This window comes from Rhinoderma darwinii, chromosome 2 (assembly GCF_050947455.1).
Source record: "Rhinoderma darwinii isolate aRhiDar2 chromosome 2, aRhiDar2.hap1, whole genome shotgun sequence".
Lineage (NCBI taxonomy): Eukaryota > Metazoa > Chordata > Amphibia > Anura > Rhinodermatidae > Rhinoderma > Rhinoderma darwinii.
The window spans coordinates 435,283,422-435,302,868 of record NC_134688.1 but is presented as its reverse complement, the minus strand read 5'-3'; the positions used below and the strand labels follow the sequence as shown (position 1 = coordinate 435,302,868).

At 43.7% G+C, this 19,447-nt stretch overlaps 1 protein-coding gene across 1 annotated transcript in view; it reads left to right on the top strand.

The window, feature by feature from the left end:
* The first annotated feature begins 1,918 nt into the window (after positions 1-1,918).
* ARL6 (ARF like GTPase 6) overlaps positions 1,919-19,447 on the top strand; it is a 57,768-nt gene continuing 40,239 nt past the window's right edge. The window contains exons 1-5 of the mRNA XM_075850907.1: positions 1,919-2,039; positions 3,518-3,656; positions 8,607-8,668; positions 13,281-13,349; positions 17,767-17,861. Of these exons, the coding sequence (XP_075707022.1) occupies positions 3,534-3,656; positions 8,607-8,668; positions 13,281-13,349; positions 17,767-17,861 (349 nt within the window). The 5' untranslated portion in view covers positions 1,919-2,039; positions 3,518-3,533. The remainder of the gene's footprint in view (positions 2,040-3,517; positions 3,657-8,606; positions 8,669-13,280; positions 13,350-17,766; positions 17,862-19,447) is intronic.

The window sequence follows — 19,447 nt, the reverse complement described above, 5'->3', positions numbered from 1 at the left end:
ACGTTTACGATTTTTCGACAGAAGAAATACCATGGTCGACTGCTTTATTGATTCCGTCGTTAAGACAGAAACCGGCCAGAATGGTGACGAACGGAAACCATTAGCAATGTTTCCGTCACCATTGATATCAATGGTGACTGAAACGGAAGCTGTGGTTTCAGTTTGACTTTCCGTTGCGGGGTTCACCGGACGGAAACCTCTGAACGGAAAGCGAACGTGGACAGGCCCTTACCTTCCGTTGCATTCAGTCTGGCATCAGTCAGTCTGTCCGCTTTTTTTAATTTCAACCATTCCGCTAAAACTAATGCCACAACCCAGAAGTGAAAGAAGCCAGGAAGGAAAAGATTTGAGTGCTTTGTTTAATACTTCCCACTACTTTTGGCTTTGGTTTAAAAACAAAATAAAAAATGGTGTAAGAACGCTATAAAAACATATATACCCATAAAACAATAGACGAATTGCTGTTTTTTTCCCATTCCATGGTACAAAAAATTTTCAGCTTTCCAATACATTATATGGTACAAAAAACAAGCCCTCAAAAAAGATATGGCTCTTTGAATGTGACGATGAAAAAATTAAAATGAAGAAACTAAAATCGGATGTGGCGCCAAGGGGTTAATATAATGCCATAAAATTTTGGTGATATTTAACTCCCCGTGATCCTTGGTTCACTCCAGCAATGTGGGAGGACTGCGCATGGTCTCGATTCCCCAGTGCTACAATTTAAGCCTAAGGCCGTAGTGTGCACGGCCCATGATTTGCGACTCACGGCCGCAGAGTGTCACGCACGGGCCGCCCGCAAATCACGGGCCGTGCACATTAATTTCAATGAGTCTGGACCGCAAACTGCAGCCGTAATAAGATATGTCCTATCTTTTTTCGGTCCAGGAACCTGGGCCATGCACGGACAATTGGAAACCACGGTCGTGTGCATGGACCCATATAGATGAATGGGACAGAAATTCACCCGCAGATTTTCCGGTGAATTGCGGCCGCAAAAACACCTTCGTGTGCATGAGGCCTAAGACCGTGGTGTGCAAGGGCATGACCTGCGGCTCGGACGGCCGTGGAGTGTCACCCGCGGGCCGTACCCATGGCCACGTGCATTCATTTTTATGAGCTTAGACAGTGCAAGGACCATGGAAACCACGGTCATGTGCATGGGGCCACTAAAATGAATAGGGCCGCAATTCACCCGCAGATTTGCGGCCGCAAAAAAACATTCTGGTGCATGGGGCCTAAGGGTATTTTTAGACAAGTAATTTTTGATCACTATTGCGGTTTTACGCTGCACTATTCGTCAGTGCACTTTTTGCAGGTGAAACACGTTTATTTAACATGCTTCACCGGTAAAAAAAAAATGCACGGACAAAAAACGCATCGTAGGACCACAGCATTTTGCAGCAAAAACATGTGTAAACTGTACTGCGGAAGCATAGTCTTTTAGCTGTATAGGGAACCGAATAGCGGGATTTGTGCATGCACGGAGGCACCGGTAATCTCAAACCAAGGAGACTGAAACAACTGCGCATGTGTAACCGCTTAAATGGATCGGAGCAGTGAGCATACATATTTATTTATTTTTGTCCGATGGGGGTGTAGTCGCAAATTATAGCGCAACTATGGTATGCCCCAAAATATGCAACTTGCGCCAGAAAACAGGCGTAAACCTGTTGATATATTCCCCCGAATGCGTTCATGAAAGTAAGTTGATAAAACATTGCTTTTTAAAAAATAGATCTGCTTAGAAATCTTTTGAACATGCATGAACGTCATCTGAAATATCGCATGTTGTGTGACTGCTGCAGGGATAGAGCAGCCGGTGACAACCGCATCAATGGCTAAGTATAAATGCGAGCGACGCTGCCATTGGATGATTCTAATAAGACCAGCTATTGGCTGTGAAAGAGAGAGGGGGCGTGATTTTGAGCGGCAGGAAAGTGTTTGCTGGGTTACGATGGAGTCCGCCGCTTCCGGTGTATACTAGGCTGTGTCCGTCCGTTCATCAGGTTCGGGGTTATACGTTGGATTACTGTAAGGTATGGGACTGGTGACCGTAGTAAACGCTAGCGTCACGGCGGTGCAGTAAAGCGCTATGTGTGTCTATTACACCGTTAGTCTGTACACGTACCAATGGCAGCCTGTACCCCTGTCAGATTATTACTGCCCTCCAGTACAGGATCTAGTGTAGTGACTGCAGAATGTCCCCCAATATTTGTTCAATAATGGAACGTTCTGATGTGTCAGTTTAGAATGTTCATCCTTAAAGGGGAAGTCCCTCCAAAATGTATTTTCTGGCTCATAAACACATGGAAATAGTTTCTCCTCTGTTATCTTAACCCTTTAAAGCTGTTATATGGGCACGTGGCGATTTTTCATAATGACCTATCCACAGTATAGATCATCAGTGTATGATCGGTGGGGGTCCGACACTCGGACCCCGCACTGATTAGCTGCCTCCGGATGTTATGCAGTGGTCGGTGCCGATGCAGATGGCTGCGTACACTGCGTAACGGCCGTGATGCAGAACAGCCACGCTGCCCCTATTCTCTTGAATAGGAGAAGAGCTGCAGCACGGCCGCTATAATGTGACCGGAGCCAACTGCTAATGGCACCGACCACTGCATAACATCCGGAGGCGGCTAATCGGTGCGGGGTCCGAGTGTCGGACCCCCACCGATCATATACTAATGACCTATCCTTTGAATCAATGTCATATTACCGACCCCTGTTTTGCTAGTGAGGCCACCACTGGCCACAGATTCCAGACGGGGGTCTAGTAGAGCGGGGGCCATCTATATTCTGTTCTGTGGGAGATACGGAAATAGCCGAGCAGCCCTGAATTGAGAGCCCCTCTCCACTAGTCCCCTGCCTGGAATTTGCAGCCAGCGGTTGCCTCACCCATGAATTGGGGGTCGGAAAACCCCTGTTCTTCATATGGTTGTGTGTGCCAGGGTTGAGACGCGCATCTATTAGACATAAATAGCTTGCACTGTGGATAAAGCGTGTGTCTAATTTAGGAATAACCCTTTTAAGTTGACCGCACTGTATCTTAACATACCCAGTGTGGTCACTGTCCCTGCCAACTATATCTGGGCGCTACCTCGTTCCCTGTGGTTTTTGTCTGAGGTTTCAGTGACTGTATTCAAGCGAAGGCACCTCCATATAAACACTGTGAAGATCAGCCTAGTCATTCATTCAGGAGTCTGGGAAAGATGGGTGACAACTTCTGGAAATTTCAACGACAGCCATGTCCTCCCCAGCTTTCCCTATTTTTAACCACTTGATATGGGGACAGTTCAAGGATTTTGCGGAGTGAAATGCTCTTTTACAGGACATGACGACATTATAAAGTCTCTACACGTATTATATGAAGCTCTCCGGCACCTTCCGTCAGTGCTCATTAGAAGCTCGAGGTCTTTATTATAAGAGGCTTATGTTGTTGGCATCTGTCATGGCTGTTTCCCTTGTTTCACGTCTGATGTTGGGTCATTATTGTGTAACTTCTTCATGCCAGGTTCAGCGAGAGGAGCATGGGTTTGTTTGACCGGCTGGCAGGCTGGCTGGGCCTTAAGAAGAAAGAAGTTCACGTCTTGTGTCTGGGATTGGATAACAGTGGTAAGACCACCATAATCAACAAGCTTAAACCTGCCAATGTAAGTCCCGGGATTTCTATATACAGTGCAGTGGAAAAGTGTTTGCCCTTCAACCGATTTCTTTGATTTTTTTTTTCTAATTTGTCACATTAAATGTTTTCGACCATTCAACTAATTCCGATATAAGATAAAGACAACACAATGCAGCTTTTCCCCTAAACCTAATAACTATAAGCACCCGTTTGTGATGACTTGTGAGGAGTCTTTTACATCGCGGAGGAGGAATTTTGAGCCACTCTTTGCAGAATTGTTTTAATTTGACTACGTTGGAGGGTTTTCGAGCATGAACTGCCTGTTTAAGGTCTTACCACATTATCTCTAATCTTAATTTTGTTTCCTTTGAGCCTTTCCGAGTCGGACCCTCACGCTGCCGGCCCCTCGTGTCAGACCCTCACGCTGCCGGCCCCTCGTGTCGGATCCTCACGCTGCCGGCCCCTCGTGTCGGACCCTCACGCTGCCGGCCCCCCGTGTCGGACCCTCACGCTGCCGGCCCCCCGTGTCGGACCCTCACGCTGCCGGCCCCCCGTGTCGGACCCTCACGCTGCCGGCCCCCCGTGTCGGACCCTCACGCTGCCGGCCCCCCGTGTCGGACGCTCACGCTGCCGGCCCCCCGTGTCGGACGCTCACGCTGCCGGCCCCCCGTGTCGGACGCTCACGCTGCCGGCCCCCCGTGTCGGACGCTCACGCTGCCGGCCCCCCGTGTCGGACGCTCACGCTGCCGGCCCCCCGTGTCGGACCCTCACGCTGCCGGCCCCCCGTGTCGGACCCTCACGCTGCCGGCCCCCGTGAAATTTTGGTAGGCTGACCACTCCTGGGAAGGTTCACCACTATTTTGATTTTTCTTTATTTGTGGATAATGGTTCTCTGGAGTCCCAGAGCCTTAGGAATGGCTATGTAACCCTTTCCAGACTGGTAGATTTTAATGACTTTGACATCTGTATTATAATCCCTTTAGAACGTGGCACAGTGTGCTGCTTTTTTAGACCTTCAAGCCGTCTTCACATTGCCAGACAGGTTCTATTTATGTTTAGATTCAACAGGTCTGTCAGTAATCAGGTCTGGCTGTGGCTAGTGGAATTTAACCCAATTGTCTATTGCATTTGGTTAACTGGTTAATTTTAGAAGCAAAGGGGGCAATTCCTTTTTCACATAGGGCTGAACAGCATTTTGTGTTTACTTGGGTTCATCTTTGTCTAAGGCCTCATGCACACGACCGTAGCCATGTGCACGGCCGTGATTTTCGGGTCGGCCGGCTACGGACTGTCAGCCGCAAAGCCGCCCGCAAATCGCGGGCCATGCACGTGGCCGCGGCCATTATTTTTAATGAGCCCGGACCGCAGAAGATGTCCGTTCTTTATGCGGTGCGTAGTAAAAACTACGGTCGTGTGCATGGCACCATAGAAATGAATGGGGCCGCAATTCTCCCGTGGATTTTCGGGGGAATTGCGGCTGCAAAAGCACGTTCGTGTGCATGGGGCCTTAGATTAAAAGTAGTTTGATCTGAAAGAAAAAGTGTGACAAATATTCAAAAATAGAAGAAATGATGTTTAGTAATATTCTATCTCATTTTGTTTGTCCGCTTTATTTCTGCGATGAATCGTTATTGCCTGTGCCGGGTCATTAATGAAATGTGGCATTGACTTTTTTTGGAGTTTTTTTTTTATGGCGTTCTCAAAATATATTCTCTGTATCAGAATCAGACCCGCGGCAAAGAGGGGTCATCTGTATGCAAAGCAAAGTCCCCAGTTCTCTTGCAGCTGTTCATCAGGATACACTCTCTGTTTTATAACGGTTTATGGCATCCTATAGCCTGAGCTCCATAGGCTACTATTAGGTCTAGTTCACACTTGAGTTTTTTCATGCTGCTCTTGCCGCCGAAATCCGCACCAAAATCCCTCTAAATCTTCCTCCATTGATTTCAATAGGAGGTAGAGATGTTTTTTTGTTTTTTTCCGGGGTGTTTTGTGACTGCTCGCAGAAAAAAAAAAGTAATATCCTGTCTTGGAGCGGTTTGCGCCTCTAAAGCTCTATTGAAATGGATGGATAGAAGGCAGAATAAAAACGCTTAGTTCGTTAGGAGCGTTTTTTGACGTGATGTTTGACCAAAAACTGCCCGCGATTTTTTTAAATTTGATTAATTAGAAAAAACGCCTGAAAAATAAGTGTAAAAAAAAACCACCAAACTGCCTAAAAAAAAAATAAACACTTGCATTTCAAAATCTGCCTCAATATCCTGAAGGAATTTTGAGGCAGATTTTTGTTTTTGTTTGACAAAAAAATGAACGAGCCCTAATACAGAGAGTATATTCGGGAGCTGCGTATTGTGCGGTTCCATCATTTATAGGTAAGAAGACCTCTGAACACTTTAAAGTGAATGAGAAATTCAGGTGAAAGGTGTTTCCCATGTAAATTCTTACCTGAAATCATGATATCTGAAACCAGTTCTGCAAAAAAAATGCCCGAATGCAGATGTGAACAGGGCCTAACTGGACCTTTACATTTCTAGTGTTCGTGTGGTACTTAGAAATACACATTCTAAAGTTTAAAAGGGGTTTTCCCCGATAAAGGAAGTGATGCTCGGCTATCGGGACCTCCACTAACCCTCAGAATGAAGGGGCTGCAGCACTGGTTGAGGGCTACAAATCCTTCACAGATTTTCCCTGCTCAGCGCTGCTCCCGTCCACTTTTGTCTCTTCCTTTTTCGGGATTTGTAGGGATACCAAAGGTCGGACCCCCCACTGATCAGAATGTTTCGGGATTTCCTAGCGATAATACATAACATTCTAAGAAGAGATTACCCCTTTAACCTTTAACTGTGCAGCAGATGGGTTGAGCTTTGTTCCCGAGCCTCCTGGCAAGTGTTGCCCTGTACGCTATAGGTTCTTGCCATCACAGGCAATGACAATTACTGCTGCGTGATACTGGGCACACAATATCCCTCCAGCTACTTCATCCTGTATTTGGACCAGAAAGTATGGGGAAGTAGCTAATTGAGATGAGATATTACAGTATAATGTGGAGAGTGCATTCAGGGGCACCGCTCCAGTCCAGCCCAGTGATATGGAGCAGTAGTTCTTACCTGTGGTGCCATTTACCTATAGTGTACAGAGCACCTTGGAAACTTACACTTGGAGGACCAGTGGAAGAATTAACAGCCCCGCTATTTAAAATGACCATATGACGCTATTTAATACTTATTAAAATATGCCCAGATTTCAACTTTGAAATACAAGATAGATGTTTAGAAAGGTGCGGCAGCGCAACCTATACGCTGTTCTGTCCCGACGTGTACTCTGTTATACAACCCTAATCTGCAATCCCTGAACTGAAAAAAATGCACCACCCCCTCCTCCCCCAGTAATCTCCCCACCATACATTATTAAACATTTTGGGTCTTGTCTGGGTGCAATCTGATCTTGTTCACCGCTGAGGCCACCGGCTAAATTTGTGGCCTACCTCCACCACAAATACACGAGGATCCTGTAATTAAAACCAGAAGCCACCAGGAAGGTCCACATACATCGAGGCCCACCCAAACAGCTTCCCCAGGCCAATAAAAAACTGGCCCTCCATCTAAAAACAATTGCGAAGAGCAGGTAAAGCGAGACCCCAGACGTGGCGACCCAATTCATCTCCGATAGAAATCCATAATCCGCTCTCCTACAGCTCCCTCCTCCATCTAAAGTAGCATAGAACCCGTCCATTAAAGTGACCATGGGGTCTTTATCTCTTCAGAGGCATGACTAGTCTCCACATGGCGTTAGATTCTTCTTAATTGAGCTCCATCCTTACGGGGGGAAAAGCGGCATCAAGCGACTATTTGCCCTCTTACTCCTCTTCTAAAATGGGTACGACTACAAGGAAATAAAAGTTTAGACGCTTGCCTTAATGCATTAGAGCAATTTAATAGCAGAAATGTCGGGGCACAAAGTAATGAAATCTGCTTGAAGTTATCAGGGCATAAAAGTAAAAAGGAGTGTGCTGTGTTAATGTCATCCCTGGCATCTTGGTGCCTTGTTTGCGGTGCTGGTATGGCCGTGCGCTACTGATGATGAATCCTCCAGAGACCGGTGACATGATAGAATCTGTTTTCTGGCGTCCCCATCTTCTCTACACAAGTAACCTCTGCCCAGAATCTGTGACGAGATGCAGACATTTCCTGATTGTGTCCTCCCATGGGACACCGACCGTAAAATAAAGTTTCTCGTTTTACCATTTAAATGCCCTAATTTCCCAGCAGTGCCTCTAATTACTCTGTAAGCAAACGCTAATAACATTCAACAAAGGAAAAACATTCACAGCAAATTGGAGTTGTAAACTCGGGAAGGTGTCTCATTTACGGATTTATGAAACTTTTTGACCTTTTCAAAAAGACTTTGTTTTTACACAGTGTAGAATGAATCTATATAAAAAGGTGAGTGACTCTGTAAATATTTAGCATTAGTTATCTTGCACTGATCTTGAGATACAGCCGGCATAATAGTCTAGAGCTACATTCACTATTCTGCTTGCTTCAGAGCTGCAATCTCCCAACAATCCATTGAGGTTAGATTAAGATTAAAAAAAACAAAAGTCAGACAGGATCTGAAACCCGTGACCACCACAGAACTTAACCCGGTCCATAGTTTCATCAAAGTCCGTGACCTGTGACTTCCACCAATCTCTACAGTAAAAGGGCCGCGGCACTGACTTGGAATCTCCCATTCATACACTTTTTCAGAAATTTAGTGCAACCGATTCTGAAACCTGTTACCTAGCAACACTAAGAATTCTCACTGGTGACTCCCTTATATACGTGCTGCGTTCTCCAGTATATAATGCTGTTTATACTATGTTATTTACACTACTATATTATACATTTATATGTGATGTAAGCAGAATAGTTTTCTCCTGTTGGGTACATCCTGCACAGACTCTTACATCTGCTTTCTACCTTTCCTTTGTTTTAAGGCTCAGACACAAGATATTGTCCCAACTATTGGATTCAGCATAGAAAAGTTCAAGACAGCCAGGTACTGTTCCATGTATTCTCTATAGCCCTAATGCGTAGTCCTGAAAGCGGGTGTTCCGTGTCATAGGTGCGGTTCTTCAGAACGGGGGGTCACCGGTTGGCTTGCTTGGATGTTTACGGAATTCCAATAGGAATCGATGGAAAGAGCTGCGGCCACCTCTACACTGATTCTCCGCCTGGATACAGCCGCCACATCGGGTGACATAGTTGTGGGTCCCGGAGCTGTCTTAGCCTTTAATCGGGCTGCCGAAGATAGAGCTTGGCAGCCCCATACAAACGAAAGGAGCAGTGGCCGAGCATTCGCACTACCGCTCCATTCATATGGGGTTTCCAGGAACGGCAAAGTAAGCCCGTTCTCGTATTCGGTGGGGTCCCAGCAGTTGCACCTCCACCGATCAGATACTTATCACCTATCCTGTTTATGGGTGGTAAATATTGATTATGGGAAAACCCCGTTAAGTATGTTGTCTGGATAATATTGTGACCGTATCGTTCATCTGTTCATGATCAGCATATGCCGTAGATGGAAGTGGAGTTCTCCTTTACACTTTCAGTTCTTATTTGACCCGATGATTTAGAGATGGCTTTTTGTTTGCTATGCTATACGGATCCATTAACTAACAACATCCTTGAATGATGCCAACAAAATGAATTGGCTCCCAGGTGGCACACTGATAATTCATATGTTGTTAAATATTAATTTACAGCTACAGATATACATGAATGCCAGCTCTCGGAGGGGCTCACTGGCAGTAAAAAGTCTTGTTAGACTGTTAAGTATTTTGGTAATAAACACAAGGCAGGAACACATCTGCTTCGGTGAAGTATTAATATACAACACGTAAAACCGGAACAAAAAAATTACCACAAAAAGACGTTCAAAAATGTGTTGTTGTAGTCGTATAGTTAACTAGTAGCCAACTCTTAATGAATAGTGCTTTAAAAATGTGATGTTTGTATAGGGTAAAAGACAGAAAACTGGCGACAAAGCGATAAAAAATAATGAAGCCCAATGACATCCGTACCTGGAGAGACTTGTCTTTATTGCAGCCATGAGTTGTGCTCCCTGGCTGTGATAAACTCCTATTATCCATGAACAGCGTTCATGTGAGCATTTATCTTCACTGATGACTGAACCTGACAACGCAGAGCGCACCAAATAATCAGTCCCCGGGGGACTTGGCTTAATGCTGCGAAGTCTCCTGCAATTCTCCTCCGCTAGGAAGCCACAAGTGATAGTTACTCGTCTCATTTAAATCCTGTGGTCTAATATCACACTCCGTCTGTTAACAGAGGGGGCGGGAAGGTAGTCAAATTGATATAAATATAAATTTTCAGGGTACAGGTAAATATAAAGTCACATTTTATAAAGAACAGCTATTTCTGTGGGACTGCGATCAACTGAATATCCAGGATTGAAATCCATCAGAAGAGAGACCCATTTCCACTGACAATGCTAGCGTCTTAAAAGATCAGGGGCACAAGCCCAAAGTGATATACGGTATGTATGTGTGTGTGTATGTATGTGTATGTATATATATATATATATTTAGATATTACTTTATAATGAAATTTAGCACAGTGAGACCTGGAACCTGTATTTATAAATGTTTGTCCCACATCAGTCCTGCACTGAAGCCATTTGCCCCTGCCATAAACCCTTATTTATATATACTCCCAATACTGTGCCTGCTGTGGTGTCCAGTGCCCTTAAATACTGTACAGCAGAAATATTAGTATTATACAAATAGTGTCCCCCCTACAGTAATTTATGTCACACATAGTGCCCCTAAAAATAATTGTGCCAAGCTAAATATAATAATGCCACTGAATAACCAGAAAAATGTAATCTTTTTCCAGCCAATATAATATTGTGCCAGGCAGTTTTCCCAATAGTAATAGTGCTCCTCCATAGTACCCCAAAAGTAACAGTGTCAGAGTTCCCCCATTGGGAATAGAGCTTCACCCAGAGAGCCCCAATTGGTATTACTACCCCTATTAGTAATAATGCTAGCCTAGCACGCTTTCATTAGTAATAAAGCGTCCTCCGGGTGCTAATAGTGCCCCAAAACATAGGGTACCACAGACCACTCTGTGTCCTGAGCAGTTTGTGGCCTAGTGCAGGCTGGCACAATTACGCTATTGCGCCGCCCTGTGCGATCACCTTATTGTGCCATCCTGCAATGTTCAACTGTATTCTCATGGGTTACAGGCCCAAGTGGCCTATGATGCTAAATGACGGGTAAGAGAGCCGTGGTCTCCCTGCCCACGCTCTTAAGTATTCAACTGGGCGAGTGCCACATTCAACTGTATCTGTGTCCTTAGGACGCTGATACAGTTGAATGTGGCGCTCACCCACAGATTCGGGGCACCGGGCCAAATATTGTGGGTTCCCGGTGCTAGCGACACTCTGTCCATTCCTCAATACACAATCCAAATAGAAGAGAAGACCGTAGCATCTGGATATACAATTAAAAGTCAATTTTATTTGTCCCCCAAGTGCGATGATTGGATGTTCATTTAAAATTCAGAACAGCCAAAAAGTTTCACTGGGGTGACGCATAACATAAAATTTGGATTATATACCTGCAGTATCGGATTTACGTCTCCGGAGCCTATAAGCAATGTCTGGCACCTTAGACTCTCCATCAAGTAGGCCACACCTTACGTCACATGTAGCTTCAAATAGTTTCTTTGCACTTACATAATAAAGCAGAACACTGCGGCAGCTTCTCAACATGAGGCACCCCCTGCAGCCTTCCCTGGGTGTCCTCCTCTTACTCACACAGTATTGTGAGCAGCGTATTAACATATAAATACACATAATATACATACAAACCGCTTCCGTTCAGTATATTCATATGTACGTTTTGCCTTCCGCAGCCACCCTTCCCCAGGGTGCCTATAGACACAAGCCTACTGTGCCTATGTGTAAATCTGGCCCTGTTTACCTGGTTACTGCAGTCTTTCCTTCTTTTCTCCTATACATCTATCTGCATCGCTGCTACTACAATAGTAAATGACACCACAAGTAAAGTTGTACTTTCAGTTGTCCTTAGGATTGCAGTAACCCTACTGAGGACAATGCTGTTCTGCTCTCAACTGACTGTGTATTGTAATGTTTGTTGCCAATGCTAATTTTGCAGCCATTGTAGTGAAGCTCTGGAGCCCCGTGTTGTATTACTACGGTATATATATATATATATATGTGTTTGTTTGTTTGTTTTTTTTTTTTTTGTTTTTTTTAAAATCAAGTAATTTTTTATTTTCAGCAAAAAAAAACACAACATTTTGCGATACAGTATTGCAACACAAATAAAACACCCCCCTCCTTTCAAAGTATGCATGCGCATGAATACAGAATAACCGCACAGAAATCCGTATCAAATATGCAATATACCATCTATAGATCTATGTCATTTTCAAAAAAGAAGTAAGAAAATCCCCCTAAAACCGACCATATTCCTCTAAGCCGCGTATATTATCCACCCACCTATCACAGGCTAGACTGCAACTCAGCCGCAACCCCCTACGATGAACTCAGGCCCCTACTTTCCACCCAAGGAGACCATATTTTATCAAAGGTAGGCTTAACATTTATATTTCCATACGTGTTAACCACGTGACTTTGTTGCAGAATTCCGATAGCGTAGGTGGTCTGTCATCCAGCCAATGTTGTGCAATAAGCTTCCTAGCCACATACAGCATACGAGCAACGGCCAGGTTAACATGCTCAGCAATAGAAATATCCTCCACATACCCCAGGACACATACAAACGGAGTGAAATCTACCGACACTGCATAGATAGAAGAGATCGTGTCCACTACCTCAGACCAGAACTGCCGCTGCTGCACACATTGCCACATCATGTGGATCAACGTACCAGGTACTCCACCACACCTAGGACAGTCGGGGAGTCCCTGACCCCAATTTTAGTCAGAAATTCCGGCATTCTATACACCCGATGTACCAGAAACAGATGAGAAATACGATGTGCCTCATTCATAGAGAGTTTAGGAAACCGCGACAGTAGATCTCCCCACTGACTCTCTTCCATGACCCCAAGATCTCTTTCCCATTTACTTCGCAACATGGAAGGGGAGTCATCAAGGAATTGTATCAGAAGACTTATATGGGATATAAGGCCAGAGGTATGACTGGTCTTACTAATAACTCCTATCAGGACATTATCCATTATTGTGACAGCGTTACACCTACGCTCCACATCGTACGCATGTCAAACCTGCAGATATTTATAAAATTGGGTATGAGGAAGACCAAACTCCGTTTGTAAACATGAGAATAACTTCAACTCCTGATTATCCCACAACTGGCCCATTCTACGAACCCCTTGGTCTTTCCACAAAGCAAAATCTGTTCGAGAGTACATATGAGGCAACCACGGCGTATCCCAAATAGCCGTATACTGTGCACAACCAGTGATACCCTGAACAGTTTGAACATTCCACCATATTTTGTGTATTAAATACAGTGTTGGATGTATCACTATATTTTTAGTGGTGAGTGTTGTGTAGTATAGATGTCAGGCAGCACATTGCAGTGACTACTGTTATATATGTTCTACTAACTCTATGATCTTTCTTTTTTCTAGCTTGTCATTCACAGTTTTTGACATGTCTGGACAAGGGAGGTATAGGAATCTCTGGGAACACTATTACAAGTAAGTGGTCCTGATCATCTCTATGAAAATGAAAACCGCATTCGTGTTTGATACGTCCAGCGAATTAGATTTTTATTTCTTTTCCCCCCTCTGGCGTGGTACAGAAATGACGGAATCTTTAATTTGGACACAGTTTTGCCATCCGATGCATGAATTGTGAGACCGGACATCCGTCACATCGTATTTCTGTCAGGCTATGGACTCTGGATCAGTGCACGGAGAACACAACTTTGGCATCAGATGTGTCCTGCTGAGACATAAAGCAACTGGCAGGACACAACTGATAAACATATGAACCCAGCGTAATAAATGTAGGGCAACAACCACTCATAGCCATGACATTGCCCTCTGAAGGGGTCACCAAGCTTTCTGTATACCCTGAATGGTATAGAGGGGTCTTTGTTGTTGTTGCACCTTTGACCTTTCCTACACTTGAGCAAGGGGATGAGATCTTCTCTACAGCGTAGAATGAACTGCACCATGATCCTGAATGTCTGTAACATGAATAGGATATTCTGGATTTTTTTAGGGAGGTTTTTATTTTGTTTACAGATGAAAGTTGATTGTACCAATGTGTGAGTAGTAGCTGCATCTTCTGTTTAGTCCTCCTTAAATCCCCTCTAGTTGGTGAAAACAATGCATACTGGCATCAAAATCGGCAACCACTAAATGAAGACAAAAATCCATAATACTTGTAAGTACTGTGAGTGAGGACAGGATTTTTTTTTTTTTCCCCCTGAAATTTCATTATGGTTGTCTGTCTATTGTTTATATTTAGGCCCTGTACACATTTAGCTGTCTAATGCACAAAAATATTCTTACCTCTCGGTCTATCCACTATTTATCCTTGAAATGACAATTTGTTGCACCAAATTTATTAAAGACAGGTCTCAGTTTTTGGTGTGGAATATTGGTGCACATCCACTCCAGCCTTGAGCTGGCATAAGGGTCTGTTTACACGGCCTAATATGGGTCGTGCAAATGAGGGCCGATCAACGAGGCAGATTATTGATCAGTGCTCCTTTACTCCTTTCACATGAAGCAATGATCAGATATGTGTGGGGACAAGCGGTCATTACGCTGATTGTTCATCCCCATACATGTCCATGTCTGGTGAGTGCTGAGCCGACTTGTTTCCTTGAAAGCCGAGCAAGCAGTGTACAGGTTCAATAGGAAGTCTGCTTCTGTACACCTCTCACTCTGATCGAAAAGCCGAGCAGAGCTGATCAGAAATGAAGCGGCTCCGCGCCCTGCTGAGCGCTCCAGATGCTTAGTATTAGCAATCGGAGGGGGTCTTAGTATTTGGACACCCAGAGATCAAAACTTCTGACAGGTCACTATGACATATCAAGAGTTTTATGAAAGTACAGGTACACTTTAAGGAAGAAAAGTCTGTCTAACATGTCTTGCACATTTGACCTGCATAGACTTTGTCCACACGTAACGGAGTTAACTAGCAGACATTCCGCTGAGGAAAAACTGCGCCCCTTCCTGCGTTTTTTACTGCAGTTGATGCAGTTTCAGTCCAATATCTGCTCTGAAATTTTACGCAGCGTGTGGATGGGATTCGTTGAATCTCACCCACTTTGCTGCTACTGAATTCTGCTGCGTATTTTCCGTCCGCAATTCCGTTACGCGTGGACAAGCCCTAATTATCAGTAAATTGATGCATTCTACAACATGTTTGATATTGGTTTTCTTCTCTGTGTCAAAGAATGAAAAAAAACAACAAAATAAAGATAAAATACACAAAAACCGTTCTCTGCGGTGTAGTATGAACACTGCCGTCCCCTACATGTAGCATCGGTCCGCTGCGTGTGACTCTGTGTTTATTCATAGCCATGTATAAAAATCAATCCCACTTTGAAAGAACTTTATAAATTAGTGTGACTTTCTACGAGAATTCTACTACGGTACTTTTATATAAGCTTTCCTCACAAGCCCAATTTTGCCCAGGTCTTGTTACTTTTCCCCAGAATGATCTACCTTACGCCTTGACGCCCTCCACCCTATCGGTGATGCCCAGATGGGTGCTCCGGCCTCTCACTTCACTATAAGTGTCAAAATCAAACCCATCCCAGTGTATGGACCTGATTTACAGCTATCAGATCTATCTGCCAGCGCCTGAAAAGACTGAGCTTCTCCCCGGCTGGATTTCTGTGACAGGAACTGTCTCTTGAATCATAAAAATATCTGACGGAGCTTGCCGTTCTGAAGGTTAAATATTTTTACGCTTGTTTACCTTAATGATAAATGTCACTTGTAGAAACAATAGTGAGAGTAAACCGTGGATAGATTTTTGGATACATACAGACATTCTCTCTCTTTCTCCACTCTTATGTCTCTTTTACTGTAATCTCTCAACACTAAATACTATGGCCCAAATTGACTAAGACTAGTGTTCCACAGGCCAATCTTAGATAGAAGCACGCTTGAGTAAGATGCAACGTATTTATTAAGATCTGCACGCCTCTTGATAAATTAGACGCATCTCTGGCTATTCATGCGCTACAAACCGAAATCTACGCCAGCTACGATCTGGCGAAGATTTTCACTAGAATTTCGGACAAAAATGATAATAAATTTGGGTGTGGGTGGCCCCTCCCCTTTCAAATAATCCCCACCCACTTATTTAAAAAGGTGGCACGGGCAGAAGAAAAGTGGAAAAAATTGTGCAAACAGATATGTGCCATAATGTGCAACTCTCTTCCACCCGAATACTGGTGAAAATTACAAATTTTATTGCAGATTTTCTATCAAGGATCTTAAAGGATAACTCCTTTAAGGTGTATTCACACAGAGCAGTTTTGGTGCAGTTTTTGAAATCACAACCAGGTGTGTAAATAGGAAAGATTCTACTATGGCTTTAAAAACTGCACCAAAACTGCACTGTGTGAATACACCTTAAAGGAGTTATCCCACCTGTACAAGCTTCTGATCACCACAGGTTTGACAGCTGTGAGTTGCTGCCCATTTCACCAGCAGCTGCCACTGCAGGAGATATGTTATTCTATGGCTTCAATTCAAATTGATGAACAGACATGGAATAGATGGCTGCGCTAAGTGCTCAAGAGCGTGAGCGGCTCTTTTCAATGTTCCTCTGCTCTGGCTAATAGAGATGTGTTCAGATCAGGGGTTTTGTCTAACCCTGATAACCAGAGGATCTGTTAACTCTCCTTATATGTCTATTTTTATTAAATACTTGTTTTCCCCATGATAAAAAAAAATTCTGGAGCATCTTAGAACACTGCACTGTGCCTTCCTCTGTTATTCCTCCTAAAAAAACATGAATACATTGACAACTGAGTGTTCTCATTACTGTTGTCAGTGTGTAGAGACACGACTCATTGACCAGGGGAATAGTGACACACGGTTGTCAATTTAGTCATTCATTTCCAGGAGGAGTAACACAGGAACGGCACAATGCAGAGTCCTAAGAAAAGATGCTACATTCATGGCTATGATGCAGCTTCCTGCAGCAGAAACTTTCCTCATATGTCTGTAATTCTAAGCCTAACCTCTGAGCACCTCTGTAGGCAATTTAAAAAAAGGGTGGGGCTTAATGGAATATGGGTGTGGTTTAAATCTAACAAGTCTAGATGGATGGACCAAAATTATCATACAGCATGCACCACTGTGATCAATTTAGTGCATCTTCTGACTGCCTGGTCTAAGTTTACATTGTCTAAAACTTACACAGCTTAGTACATTTACCCCAAGGTTTTTTGTTTGTTTCTATTTCTCACTTTTTTTTTTTATTGGCCTGGTTATTTTTTTACACTCTTTATAATCTATAACATCATAAAACTAGGTCCCCGAGCACACAAAACATACTTTTTTTTTTTTTTTGCGTTTACAGAGACTGTGGTAGTGGTTTTAGAAAACTGCAGTTGCGGTAAAAGCACAGCAAAAACACAAAGAACTTCGAGACTATTTTGAGTCATCGCTGGGTCTTTCTCATCCTCTCTTTCCACCTCTACCCCCCCCCCCGCATATCCGTCATATTACGAAGAAGCCCGATGTTTGGTTAGCTTTCCTCTATGATCAGAAAATGCAAAGGTGAAGCTTCCCATTAAATAAGAAGCCGTTGCAAATATATTATGAGAAGCCATATTAGTAGCTACTGTAAACTTCATAGCAGCAAAACTCAGGTGAGAGCCAAAAGGATAAATAAGACCTGCAACACATCTATAATAACAAACACATAATAATTATAATAGGAGTCAAAGGGGTGGCTTCTTGTCTGTCCAGTGGAACGGCCATAGTTTAATCCAATGTGCGAGACTTACTGATCAAATGTCTCTTTAGGGTGAGATGGTTAATTGGAGTGAAACAAAGTCCTGCTTGTTCTATACCTGTTCCTGCCATGAATTCTATTCCTGACAATAAATCTGTCTCCTGTCTTTCCGTGTTGCAGAGAAGGCCAGGCTATTATTTTTGTCATTGACAGCAGTGACAAGCTGAGAATGGTTGTGGCTAAAGAAGAACTGGAGACCCTTTTAAATCACGCAGGTAAGATTCCTGTGTCACCCCCCCCCCCCCACCCCCTTCCTTCATTCTCATCAGACACTTTAGAGAAACTCGTCTTGTCAGCGCCGCTGACGGCTGCTACTGAAGAGCACTCGGCTCAAATGATATATGTCAGCAGTTCAAATACCTAAAGTCTTTCTTGACTGATTTTAATCCAAGTCTCTTCAGCTGTGACTGCAATACATTCCAGTTCAGAGCTAGACTTGCGGAAGACATGATGTATCTATAGGGTCTTGTAAATCTTTACACTTTCTAGTCCCGTGTTAGATTGTATAATGCAGAATAGTTATGTTGTAAATATGGTGGCAGCCCAAATGAAAAATAACAGGTGATTGGGTTTCGTCTTTATTTGTGTTGTGTTACGTGCCTATCATTCGAGGGGAATTTTCAGAATAAGCCACTGTGTGTGTACTTCATGAATAACAGAATGTTGTCCGTATCGTGCATTTTTCAACAGTTACTTCCCCTTCGCTGCAGAAATGGTGTACGTCACCTGCTATTATGTTGTACCACACTCGGAAGCACTGCGCCCTGTTCCTCGTTTCACAGTGCTGGGCTTCTAATGAACCAGCAGTGGATTGGGTTTAGTGTTCTGTTTGCGCTCCACGTCTTCTCGCAGCCTCCAATACCGGAAGCAATCATCTGCTTCTTTATAAGATCTGGTAGCCTGTCTACAGATCCCCGAGCCACAGTCATACACATCGTAGCGGAGTGTTTAGGACATTTTTATAAACAAGGTCTTACCCCGACAAGACTGAGCAGCGGTTCTCTCCCCATCAAGCTCTGGTGAGAAATAGTCTGATACTTACTTAAAGATGGTCTGCAAGAGAAGTTTTCAGTGAGTTCAGAGATTCTGGACCGTGTAATAGCCACGTATCAGAGGAAAGAGATGACTGATAAGTGGAGAAAGAGAGGGATTTTTCATGAACAAAACATAGAACATAATATCTATTGATAAAAAATATATTAAAAAAACATAAGCTTCCTTTGCAGTTCCCCTTCGGGGTTGTCTCCTCTAGAGAGTAGGTTGCTTCCTAAAGTAAATTGCTATAGCGGGGCGCTCTCTATTGCCTGTCCATTCTCCCTCTGAAATCTCTGTAGTAAAACTGAGGCCCCCTCTGTCTGCTCGTGGTACTGACTAGCTTCTTGTGTTTGCTCTGTGGAGCTGTGTGTAGATACAAACAGAAGAACAGTGGCAGAAATATAATTCAGAGCAGATCCAGGTCCATTTTGGTAGGATCTAATATCGAAGGCCCACCATTGACATTAGATTTCTTGTAGATCCAACCTAAATGAATTGGAACCGCCAACAAATATTGCTTGGCTTTGGCCACTTTAAGAAATGCCCCAATAAAGACATGCGTCCCAAGCAAAGCAGAGTCCTGACAGTAGTTCTTGGGTGATGTAGCAGATGGTAGAAGTTGATCACTTCTCCATAAACAGACAGGTAAGAAATAAGCTTTAGAATCCTATATTACAGGAACAAATGGAGTAGTTTGACATTATAATGGTTAATTTGTTGTTGTCATTTTTTTTTCTTCACAGGTATTGTGGTATATTTATCTTTT